The 13,090-nt window shown below is 40.9% G+C and overlaps 1 protein-coding gene across 2 annotated transcripts in view; it reads right to left on the bottom strand.

The window, feature by feature from the left end:
* Nucleotides 1–831: 831 nt before the first annotated feature.
* LOC133638650 (diacylglycerol lipase-alpha-like) overlaps nt 832–13,090 on the bottom strand; it is an 84,817-nt gene continuing 72,558 nt past the window's right edge. Inside the window, exons 19-21 of one of the 2 annotated variants that reach the window (XM_062031472.1) lie at nt 12,333–12,499; nt 8,519–8,536; nt 832–7,875 (exon numbers count right to left, since the gene is read on the bottom strand). In XM_062031472.1, coding sequence (XP_061887456.1) covers nt 6,831–7,875; nt 8,519–8,536; nt 12,333–12,499 — 1,230 coding nt within the window. In that variant the 3' untranslated portion in view covers nt 832–6,830. The remainder of the gene's footprint in view (nt 7,876–8,518; nt 8,537–12,332; nt 12,500–13,090) is intronic. The other variant, XM_062031480.1, reaches the window with a different exon arrangement.

Raw genomic sequence — 13,090 nt, 5'->3', positions numbered from 1 at the left:
GAGCCCAGCGAAGCCGGTGGCGTTTCTGGGTGTTGTTGATAAATGGCTTTCGCTTTGCATAGTAGAGTTTTAACTTGCACTTACAGGTGCAGTGACAAACTGTAGTTACTGACAGTGGTTTTCTGAAGTGTTCCTGAGCCCATGTGGTGATATCCTTTACACACTGATGTCGGTTTATGATGCAGTACCGACTGAGGGATCGGAGGTCACAGACAGTCAATGTTGGTTTTCAGCCTTGCTGCTTAAGTGTAGTGATTTCTCCAGATTTTCTGAACCTTTTGATATTATAGACCGTAGATGGCGAAATTCTTAAATTCCTTGCAATAGCTGGTTAAGAAATGTTCTTAAACAATTTGCTCAGGCATTTGTTCACAAAGTGGTGACCCTCACCCCATCCTTGTTTGTGAATGACTGAGCATTTTATGGAAGCTGCTTTTATACCCAATCATGGCACCTACCTGTTCCAAATTAGCCTGTTCACCTGTGGGATGTTCCAAATAAGTGCTTGATGAGCATTCCTCATCTTTCTCAGTTTGTTTTGCCATTTGTGCCAGCTTTTTTCAAAACATGTTGCAGGCATCAAATTCCAAATGAGCTATTATTTGCAAAAACTAATGTATTCCAGTTCGAACGTTAAGTATCTTGTCTTCGCAGTGTATATAGCGTATATTTTCAACCTACATCAATATAGGTTGAAAAGGATTTGTAAATCATTGTATTTTGTTTTTATTTAAGAATTACACAACGTGCCAACTTCACTGGTTTTGGGGTTTGTAAATAAAAGTGGGGAAAAAATACATGAGACGGAGACAGCATTCTTTTCATGGTTTGTAATTTATTCCATAACAGGCAAAGTTTCAGTAAGGGAAGGGATCACATACATTCTCATTGGGGACAGGAGAGGAAGGAAGCAGATTAGGTAAACATGGACACTACATACTTGGAAATATTCCGAGCTCATTATAGACCAATTTGGAAATTTGACAAGTTAAAATAAATAATTTTCTGATGAATTATTTCTCATACTCTGTCAATACTGATGTTTTAAATATAGAGATATACTTTCTCTCTTTTTTTAAATATAGTTGCTCTCTACATGACTATTGGAACCCATTATTTTTTTAGACATCTGCTTACATAATTAGACACAGAAAATGGTGCTGTACACATTGCTTTGACTGGCTGAAAGCTAAACTACGAAACGGGTGTGTAACCAAAGTGCATGTGTGTGTGTGTGTGTGAGAGATAGAGAGACAAGTGGGACTGGCAAGATTATCTGTGCAGTGTCCGTAATCTGGCAAGATTCGAGTAAAAACTCTGGTTCCCAACAAAAACTGTACACATCACCATGGCGACTCTGGGCTGGGCATTGCACAAAAGGTCATTCTGCAGAATGTCTCACCACTACGGAACATTAGTAAAAATGTCATGGCAGTATGTCAAATACCTTTCCATTTAAACGGGGGGGGGGGAAATCACAATTCTTATACTGGGAATGTTTTAAAAAATGATTCACTATCAAATGAAATAAAAAATTAAAAAAACACTGATATCAAACCAATCTGTTTGCAATAGCAATAAGGATAACAACACCATCAAATACAGCAATAAAAGTGAAAACAGTTTATGGTAATAAATAATGTAAGTAGTGAGCCGTCCTGTTAACCCCCATATGGAAGATAGTCTGCCACATGTGTAGAATTGTTGCCTGCTCATTTATCCACGCAGTCTAACCTCAAGGAAGAACGAGGCGAACCAGATTAAAGGGAAGCAAAACACCTGACGTCCGTCATGTCTGAGAGCACCTTGAGAATGAGAAAAATTACATCCTGGGGACAATTGGAGGATGCAGGGTCGGGAGAGGATTTCTTTGATATGGCGCGATTACGGTAGCATTCGTGTTAGTAAAACGCCTCAAAAGAGGGGTTACGGTTGCTAAGGGGTGAAAGACAACTACGAGCTAAAGGGTTTATTGCGGCCAGAATGTCGACACAAACACACGCGGTTGGTGACCGGAAAGCCATGGAGAGTCAGGTGATGTCTTTCCTGTGGCGTGTAACAGTCTACATGGGAATGAGCGGGGTAGGAGATAGTAAACATAGCTCAAATAAAGCAGTAAACATATACAAAAAGTACATCAGAAAAATACATTTGGCAATATCACTGTAATCATTTATTTGGCAAAGAGGGGGCCTGAGCAAACATAATGTGCCCAAGAGTGCCCGAATGTCAGTCCCGTTAGGCTGTGTCTCAACTCGCACACTTCCGTACCAAGGCTTGGAGAAGTACGGTAAGTTCCCGGGTTCTGCATTTAACACGGCCCACATGGTGATTCTGCAACATGCGAGCCTAACCAGGGACCAACTTTGGATTTCAGAAGTGGCTGGCTCGCGTAAACAGCGTGTTTCTAAGGGATTAGATGTTTTGGAGTACTATAAGTGATTGTTCACTAATTTAGAGTTTGTACGAAATAACAACATTGAAATAAATAACTTTGCTTGGGTTTTTCAAGATTGTTTTAATGCCTTGCCTGGGAATCAAACCAAGATTAATACTTTCTGATACCAAGAATGGCAAAAACTTTCTCTGCAATTTGCGTCCTTATTCGCCGAGGGCAAGTCTTAGTCAACAACATAACTACCTTTGAGTGGTGCACCTAACCTTAATTGGGGTTTTTTAATACGTCTTCCTTATTTTTAATATCTGATTGCGTGGTCTGTCAATCATTGTCACGTTGGTAAGAAGGCAGCCCTAGAAAGCCAATCAACAAGCTTATGGACAGTCGAAAGGGACAAGCTTCCGATGGAGCGTCCGTTTTCCCGCCTGGCGCTAGTGTTTGACTTGTCTCCATTCAATATAGGCTGACCATATTCTGAAATCCCAAAAAGAGGACACATATATGCGTGCCAAGCCGGGCAGCACGCCAAGGCCGGGACTAGGTGAAAATTTGCCAAAGATACTAGAACTTGCTTTATAAATAATATATTTATTTAAATAAAGCATTTTTTCTCCTCTGTTGACAGCAGTGTTGGTGCTAGGAATTTTCATAATAGGGTCCCACAGTAAATTTTTGGGGTCCCATTTTTTGTAAGCGTTTTGAAAAAAAATTATAAACGTTATCCTGTTATTTCTCACATTCTATATTGTGTTTTGGAAAAAGGTTGTCATAAACTTTACTTAATTCATTAAAAAAAATTATAAAAAAGAAAACAAATTTGTATACATATGTAAATGTATTCAGTTATAAACATTCATTCACTTTCTTCTTTCCTTCATGGATCTAAACTTTACCGCTGCTGGTAGTTTTTTCTATGTTTTTATTTAATAAGTTGTAGGTGTATTTATTTCAGTATAAAAGTGTAAAAAGTGTTTTGCTTCGGTCATGAAATTATGATAATGGTGTGCCAGGGCATACATACATTTTATATTTAACGCTTAAATCTCTGGAGTCTACCTCAACTTCAGATCTATCCCTCATTTAAAAATGTTTTAGTTTTATTTATGTTGTTTTTTTGTTTGTTTGTCTTCCGCCCTTTTTTGTCAAACAAAACTATGTTTTTAATGGCAAACACACAAAATATGCAAAATCTTTCACCAAAAATATTTTTCAAAGTGGAATATTTGATGTGAAGTAATCGGAACCTTGGATAGGTCAATAATTCATAATAACTTAGATTTTGATTCAATATTATGTTTTGAGCAATGACAGTTTGAAAGAAAAAAAAAACAGCTTTGTTTTATTAGTCAACATTGCAACTTTTTCTAAATTACATTTCACCTTTAAGCTTTTTTATTTCAACTTTTGTTATTTTTTTGTTTATTTTAATAGTATTTTTAGAATGTGCCGTGGGCCTTTAAAACATTAGCTGTGGGCCGCAAATGGCCTCCGGGGCACACTTTTGACACCCGTTATAGATAATAAAAAATTAAATCTAATAAATCTATCGATAAAAAGCAGGGCCTGGCGACGCATGCGCGTTTATCATAACTCTCTCTCTCTCTCTGTCTCTGCCCCTCCCTCACAAATGCTGCTGCGTGCGCACACCTTCACAATTTTTTTAGTTTTTAACCCCTTCTTAACCCTGAACGTACATTGAAAATACATGCAACCCTAACTCAAAATGCCGGACATTTGAGGCATTTAAGAAACTCCGCCCGGACAGCCCCGCAAAAGAGGACATGTCCGGGGAAAAGAGGACGTACGGTCAGTCTAATTCAATAGCATGACATTTTTGGACCTTAAAAGGTGCAGGGGATAAAAACTGCTTTTTGAAAAAGTGCTGGGTAAAAGCCCCCACTACTATTTCCCCACTGCAAATTACATCCATGAGTGTGCAACATTGGAGCCTAACCACCCTCAATAATCGCCATTTTGGCTAGAAAGTGGAATGGTAGGGACGAACTAGAGCGCTTGCAATTCAGAATTTAGAAGGGGAGAAGAAGAAGGGGAAAAAAAGGGGATAATTATTGCGATCGTCCTTGTGTGTGCACAAGGACAAAAACGGATTTGGGACAGCACTACACTGTCAAAATATGTGCCCTCAAAAACAAAGTACTAAGTACATAGTATCAGCGTTGCCACTTATATAGGGTGGCAGTGGCTATGGAGGTAGAGCGAGTCATCCAGAAACTGTAGGGTTTGGTAGTTTTAAACCCAACTTTAACAGTCCCTGTGACTGCTGCGCCCTCCTAGTCCCCAGTGCAGCCCACACTGGTATATGGGTGTGAATTGATTTTTAATGGAGGTCGGAGAGGCCGTTGGCACGAATTGGCTGCCACATTTGCATCAGTCTACCCCAAGGTAGATGTGGATACAAAGTGTGTAGCTTACCACATGGATAATGGGTTCTCAGTGTAAAGCGCTTTGAGTGTCTAAAAAGGTGCTATAAAAATCCAATCACATATATTGGTACCTGGGCTTACAGTTTCTTGAATAGGAGCTGTCCTTCAGCTAATTTTTATGCTATAAATTGCAAGCAACAATTTGGATTCGCCTGATTGCTAGCAAATGTCACAGTGAACCCCGTTTGAAGTTTGCAAGTGAAACAGATGTTTCACTTGCAAACTCACTCACTTTCTTTATTCACTTGCATGGGAACAAAGAATGTGAGTGGGGAAGGACAGCGCTGAGAAGAAGCAGATGATATTTGTTGAATTAAAGAAAAAAATCATGGAGCAACATTACTGAGGTCTGTGTGTACCTGACCTGGCGAAGCAGTGCAAGCATTGCACTGAAGCAGAATGAGTCCATACATATTAAAATAACGCCAGCTTAAGCTGTTAAAACCATTTTTAAACAAAAGGACATTTATTCATGAAAATATGGAGAAAATATTGATAGTATGTTTGATGGAAAAGCAGCTCGCAAGAGATACCATAAAAGTCCACTCTCTAAGGTAAATACTATACATTATTACATTACTTCATAAAACTATTGCAGTTTTTAGTAGTACATTCTATTGTATTGTTTTAAACAATATTAATAATATAATAATACTGACTGACTGCAGTCAGTACCTATAAAAGTACCAAACTTGGTACCCATCCCTACTAGCGATTTTTTTCTGACGTTATTGGAGATTTTCGTGTGAAAAAATGTATCATTCTTAAACCTGGATTATGTTCCTGCCTATATATGTTGATCATTGTATAGCTCCATCCATCCATCCATTTTCTTCCGCGTGTATAGCTCTTTTGGGTTAAATGTGACGTGCAATTTTTTCAGATAGTCAACTCAGTGAGCAACCACAACTCTTATTGATTTACTAGAGTGTTAGCTTCCTTGCAGTGGGAATTAAAAAGAGACAAAGAGCTATTGGAGCTAGAACTAATCGATGTGTCAGAACAATCACGTTTATTGCAAATGTTGATCGGAAATAGAGGGAGAAGACATTCGCAAAATTGTTGCGTAAGGGCATATTATAATAATTGAATGACGTCACTTAACCACTTCTTACAGATTTTAGGACATCCAATAGCTACTTTCATTACTGAGTTGGCAACGGGGCATAGTGTACATATTGGAGTGCACTGACGGAAGTGTTCAATTTGAGACACAGCCCAAGTGGCTTGATGACGAGTTCTCTTTGAAAAGAAATACAAAATAAATATCATGCGCTATAAAGAGTAACCAAAAAGTTTAAAAACATCCATAGGCGTCCGTATTAACTTTTGTCACAATCACTAAATGTTTAAGACACGTGACTTTACCCACACACACAATCTCTTTTCTTAACACCAACTCTGAATAGACCTGAGGAACATTGTGTCATGTCACAGCGACTGACATATGTCCATCTTCACATTCCTGATTGAAAAGTAAAAAATAAAAAGTAAGAGGAAAAAAAAAAAACTATTCTGAGGCTGCTGAGGGTGCAAAAAGTAGAGTACACCAACCAGAGAAGATGCGCCTATGCAAACTGGCTCTTTCTACAGTGTTAGTTTTTGAATCCCTGCTAGGATAAGGTAACTACTCCTGGTATCGTTAAAGTGGAGTCAGGGGGGTGAACATATGCTGAGACGTCTCACGACTTGTTTTGGAACGGCATCGTGTAGCTACAGTTGTTCTTTTCCACCCAAAAGCAGCACAGCCCCCTGGCATGCAGAGAGGTATCTTTTTTGCAGTCATTGCAATAGTGTGAAAATGCTATAAACATAGTTCAAGTGGGGGAGGACACCTGAAGAATGGAAATTATTTGAAAGCTAGAGAGTCAAACTCTGTCCATAGATCTCTGATGAGTGACTACATTCCATTGCATGCACGTACTGTGATATGTTTTTAAATCTGGGACGACTGTACCTCTTCATTGCGGAGTAGCTTATAGAGCTGACTACACCATAGAGGACAGAGTGTTTTCCTCAGGACAGTGGATAGGGGGAGATGTTCGTAGCGAATGAATGGCAGGTGGAACCCCCTCACCGGGTGAAAGGTCATTGAGTTCTTCAGAAGATGAGAGAGGGAAGGAGGGTGACAAGGAGATGCCAGAGGAAGGATCAGCCGATCCGGCAAAAGTGCGTGGGGGCTTAGGGACCAGGTTGGGCTCCAGAGTTGCCCTGGCCAGAAGTTGTTTGTCATCCGGTCCGTCTGCCAAGCATTCGACATGCCCGAGGGAGCCACGTCCTGACTCAGACTCACCGTCAGAGAGATCCAACGGCGGTGAGCTGCTGCCATCTAACCTGAATAGAGAGTCCAAATACTGGGCGAATTCTAGTACTGTCCTGCTGGGGTTTCCGTTGGATAGCTGGGGTGGAGGAGGAGTGTTTACCTGCCTGGTCTCTGGGCAGAAGTCCCACTGATCCATGTCTCCATCCATTGCTCTTGAAGCAATCTGCGGACTGAGGGGAGCGTCGGGAGTGCTACCTGGGCTGTAGATGCCAGGCATCTGTTGCACATCAACAGAAATTTGGGGGTATGGGTTCTGCTCTGGCATGAGAGGCTTAGGGGAATACTGTCCACTGTAGCGAGGCGTGGCAGGGGACAGCTGCATGGAGTACTCCGGTTTGGATGCAGCATCTGACGGCGTAAAGAAAGGGCTGATTTCTCCCAGGTGCTCTGGTGTGGCCTGGCAAAGGCAGTCAGCAGCCAGTAGTTCAGTGCGAGAGCTGAGAGATGGGTTCTCTTCTGGAATGGTGGCATCCAAAGGAAAAGGGAGGCTACTGAGCAATGGGGAACCTCTAAGCGCGGCAGAAGAGCGCCGGGAATCCAGACTGTATACGGATTCGGCGTCTGACAAGCTTTCCATGACAGCCAGGGGAGCTTTGCGGTCTCTAAGTTCTACAGTGAGGCGCTCTCGTGCTCCACGCAACACTACGGGTACTGGAGGAGGAGGACACTCAGAGAAACCATCCAGAGATATTTCAGACTGGGCACACGAACTAGAGGAGAGGGGGAGAAAGGAGAGTAGTGACAGAGTAGCAGGATAGTCGTGAAGAAGATATCAACTACAAAGACGTGGAAAGTGGGCAAAGGTTAAACATATGGACAAAAGCTTTGCGACACATCTATTGCTCAATCTGAGAGGAGACAAGACAAATTTACCAAGAATTTTAATGTTTCGGCTTACCGTGACCATTTCATGCTTCCATTTTTGTGGAAACAGTTTGGGGAAGACCCTTTGTACTTTGGTGTGGAAGAACATGTGAGCCTTGACCTGAAACTCTTTTGCTTTAGACTAAAACACAGTTTGTGCATTTCACACATTCTTTTAGACAGTCTAAAAGACAGGTCTTGGGTGAAATAGTCTTGTATCCAAATCTTTTGTCCATGTGGTGTAGCGACTACTGATCAAGTAAACACCAGAAACAGGGATGGGAGAGTGTGAGATCAGAAGTGGGTGCTTCTAATGCAGGAAACACAACATACCGACCTCTATCAGTGCATAGACATGGGACAGGGACTAAAACGTGGAAGGAACTGAATACTACCGTACGTTGCAACTGCTCTGTGGTCAAACATTGTGCATGCGTGCATGAGAGAAGGGTGCATGATTGAAGAGTTAGTGATTGCATGCTTTCTTACCGTGACAATGTTTTTTGTCTTTATTTTTGTTAAACAAACATAACAGACAAAAATTACAAGTTTGAGAAAACAAAACAAATTAAATTAGTGGCAGTGAGTTTGAAAATGAGTCTCATGTTTTATAGAGCAAACAGCAATTTCAGAAAACCTTAATGGTTTTCACCTTAACTTGCACCTTGCTAAAAACTTAAAACATTTTTGTTCAGCTTTGGGGAAATGATAAGTGCAGCAGTAATGTGATTCACTTGGCATTGTGGATTACTTTTTGCTCTGATGTGCTTTGTCAGCTGTGAGGATTTATATACTGTAGACCAGGGCTATTCAACTAAATCGTTCTAGGGCCCACATTTCCAGGAAGCCAAGGACTGGGGGGCCAGACTTCTCTTTCTACTATTTTTCATATTTTGAGAACCAGCATCCTCTGCCGTTTTTGTTTTTATTCTATTTATCTTATCAGTTGCAAATTTCTAGAGACAATAGCCCTGTTATGCCGAATACAAGTGGACGCTGGCCTTTTTGGCGGTTAAAATGTCAATGCAAACATCTTCCGATGTGTTTACAATGGTCTAAGTTTGGCCACACAACTGCATATACTGAAGAGACGGTCAGAAATCAGCTTAAAAATATTCTGTAAAACAAAATCTATGCAAATTGTTGATCAAAGCACCACCAATACACATTACGTAGCCCACAAGGAAGTGTTTTAAATGTAAAACAAAATCCCAATATGACCCCTTAAAGGAGTTACCCTTAAGTTACAGTATATGACAGGATCGTATTGCTGTTTTTAAGAACGCGCTACAAAAATGCTGGCCAAAGATCCTCTTTATGACATGAGTCCTCTGCTGTTTTTAAAGACATACTGCAAAAAACCGCTAGTGCTCTGGTGATTTTAGGAATCTACTGCAAAAATGTTAAATAGCCCTGTTTTTTTTGTACACACATCATGTAAAATCTGGGGTGTCCAAAGTCCAGCCCCGAGGACAATTTTCACACTATGAACATGAAATGATGCACGCGTCCTAATTTTGAATAAAAACAGTTGCAAGCTATTTGGTCACCTGTGAAACAAAAGTACTGTAGCGATGGGTCAAACGATACTAAGGGATTAATGCCTTATGAAACAGTGTGATACTGCGTCCTCGAAAGGCTCAGTGTGTGTGTCACTCTGTCATTTGACTGTAAAGCGTTTATCAGGAAGCAACCCTTTCGTCTCACAAGTCACAGCTCATACTAAAAGCAGTCGCAGTGGTTTGCCGCGTTAGACATCAGTTTTTATCACCCCTGTCGATTGAAACGAATCTAGGAAGAAGGAAAAATTCAGAAGTCTGGGATCATTTTGATCTTATAGCGCTAATTAAAGGCCTACTGAAATGAATTTTTTTTATTTAAAAGGGGATAGCAGATCCATTCTATGTGTCATACTTGATCATTTCGCGATATTGCCATATTTTTGCTTAAAGGATTTAGTAAAGAACAATGACGATAAAGTTCGCAACTTTTGGTCGCTGATAAAAAAAAACCCTTGCCTATACCGGAAGTAGCGTGACGTCACAGGAGGAAGGGCTGCTCATATTTTCCTATTGTTTACAATGCAGCGAGAGATTCGGACAGAGAATGCAACGATTACCCCATTACTTTGAGCGAGGATGAAAGATTCGTGGATGAGGACCGTGAGAGTGAAGGACTAGCGTGCAGTGCAGGACGTATCTTTTTTCGCTCTGACCGTAACTTAGGTACAAGGGCTCATTTGTATTTTAAACCACCTCGGATACTATATCCTCTTGAAAATGAGAGTCGAGAACGCGAAATGGACATTCACAGTGACTTTTATCTCCATGACAATACTTTGGCGAAACACTTTAGCTACGGAGCTAACGTGATAGCATCGGGCTCAAATGCAGATAGAAACAAAATAAATAAACCCCTGACTGGAAGGATAGACAGACGATCAACAATACTATTAAACCATGGATATGTAAATACACGGTTAATGCTTTCCAGCCTGTCGAAGCTTAACAATGTTGTTGCTAACGACGCCATTGAAGCTAACTTAGCAACGGGATCTCACAGAGCTATGCTAAAAACATTAGCTCTCCACCTACGCCAGCCAGCCCTCATCTGCTCATCAACACCCGTGCTCACCTGCGTTCCAGCGATCGACGGAGCGACAAAGGACTTTACCCGATCACCGATGCGGTCGGCGGCCCGGAGACGGAGGAAGTCAAGGTGAGGTTGGCGGCTAGCGCGTCTGCTATCCATCTCAAAGTCCTCCTGGTTGTGTTGCTGTAGTCCGCCGCTAATACACCGATCACACCTACAGCTTTCTTCTTTGCAGTCTCCATTGTTCATTAAACAAATTGCAAAAGATTCACCAACACAGATGTCCTGTACTGTGGAATTTTGAGATGAAAACAGAGCTTTTTTGTATTGGATCCAATGGGGTCCGAATACTTCCGTTCTCTCCGTGACGTCACGCGCATACGTCATCATATCTAGACATTTTCAACCGGAAGTGTCGCGGGAAATTTAAAATTGCACTTTATAAGTTAACCCGGCCGTATTGGCATGCGTTGCAATGTTAAGATTTCATCATTGATATATAAACTATCAGACTGCGTGGTCGGTAGTAGTGGGTTTCAGTAGGCCTTTAAGGCAGTGTTATTTTTCTGTTTGCTATTGGGTTCATTAACTAAAGAATCAGAATCAACTTATTGGCCAAGTTTAACACACAAGGAATTTGATTTGGTAGATGTTACGCTTTTTATATTCCTTTTTGCTAACCTGTCTCTCACCAGATCCTTGTAGGTCGTTGAGTTCCACACAAGGATCTGGGACTTCTCAATAGGAGATGTATTTCAGAAGGCGGGGCCTTGTAAAAAAAAAAAAAAAAATTGTATGTGATTGGGTAAACCACTTGTCTTGAATCTTGAATGACGTGCTACTTCAACCACTCACATCGAAATCAACCCGTGACGCTAATGAGAGTGACGCTGGGAAATCCAAAACAGAACAGCCAACGTATTGGATAACAACAGAGCGAAAAGTTAATAAATGCCTTCAAAACCGTTCTCTGTTCATCTTTTAAAGAATTAATATTCGATAGATTCGACAAAACAGTTGCAATAGCAGAATCAATGTCAGCAGACTCCTCACTGCGTGCCTCCATTGTTGTTTGAATCAAACAGTCGCTTCGGCGCAACATCACATCTATGAAATCCCGCCCGGCGATTCTGATTGGTTCATTATTTTTTGCTATCTTGAAGGAGTTTGCATTGCCCTTGATCCCAGATCTTTGTGTAGAGCTCAGCGAACTACAAGGACCTGGCGAGAGTCAGGTTACCTTTATCTGTTCTGTCTCCCTGTAATGTTTGTCTGATCTTGGATTGTGCTGAAATTTTAAATTTCCCCTCGGGGATTAATAAAGTATTTCTGATTCTGATTCTGATTCTGATCACAGCTACTCATTAAAAAAATAAAGGCTAACTATAGTTTTATTTGGAAGCAGAATATAGCGACTTTTTAACCCAGTAGATTGCGGACGACGATTATAAAACAGCAACACAGGATTAGTGCAGCTATTGAGAGTGTCATATGCTCACTGAGGCATCATTTGCCCATCACTACAAATAAGCAGTATTTTTCTTTCTTTATATGTACGTAACTATTTAGCATACAACATGTAATTAAGAACATACATGTCGTATAAGAGACCCTCATGTGCTTCTATTTTCCTATGTTTGGCCCTCGGTGGGAAAAAATTGGACACCCCTGATGTAGAGTGGCATTCATGCATATGTTGCCCAATACTGACCGAACACTGTTGTTCCTGCGATGGTGTGCTGTAGGCGTCGGCTGCTGGGCCGCGTTGGACGCAGCCATGAACACGCTCTCTGGGTTCAAGTCCACTTCTGTCGGGCTCACCATGATCTTGGCTGCAGACAGCAACGCTGTTTTTCCCTTGTTGTAGTTCTCTAGCACCTGTCCCAAACAGACGCAGCAAAACATGACATGAGGCATGGCGGGCATACTGTAACTTGATCAATCAGTTATAAGTAATCCATCCCATCAAATTCCAAAAATGTTGTGACATTCCAAAAATGTTGTGACTTACAGAACAGATCTAAGCCTGGTTGCAAGTTTAAAAGCTCTCTTAAGATACGCTAGTTATTAGTATTTGAATAAAACACACAATGAAGGAAATAGTGATAAATACCCTCCAAGACAGTTTGCAGCTACATCTATATTTAACAGCAGATATAACATCTATGATAGTACATAGTGGTTGAGGTCAAAGTGAGCTTACACCTACTTCAATTGACATTTAACACCCACAGCGGAGTCACGGGTGCCTGGGGAAGTCTTACAGTATTTAAGGGAATAGCGGCACATATGACTCAAGTACACCATCATAACCAGTAAATTTGTATTTTAAGCAGAGGAGTATAGAATGGTGAAAGTGATGGAAACTCAGTTAATAAACACATGAGTACATGAATTAGATGTGGTTCGCTTTAATGAGTTAAAATACATGATTCGGGCAAATGATGGTAAAAAACAAAGAATTACCGT

This window comes from Entelurus aequoreus, linkage group LG02, assembly GCF_033978785.1.
Source record: "Entelurus aequoreus isolate RoL-2023_Sb linkage group LG02, RoL_Eaeq_v1.1, whole genome shotgun sequence".
NCBI classification, from domain to species: domain Eukaryota; kingdom Metazoa; phylum Chordata; class Actinopteri; order Syngnathiformes; family Syngnathidae; genus Entelurus; species Entelurus aequoreus.
This window is presented reverse-complemented; position numbering and strand designations above follow the sequence as displayed.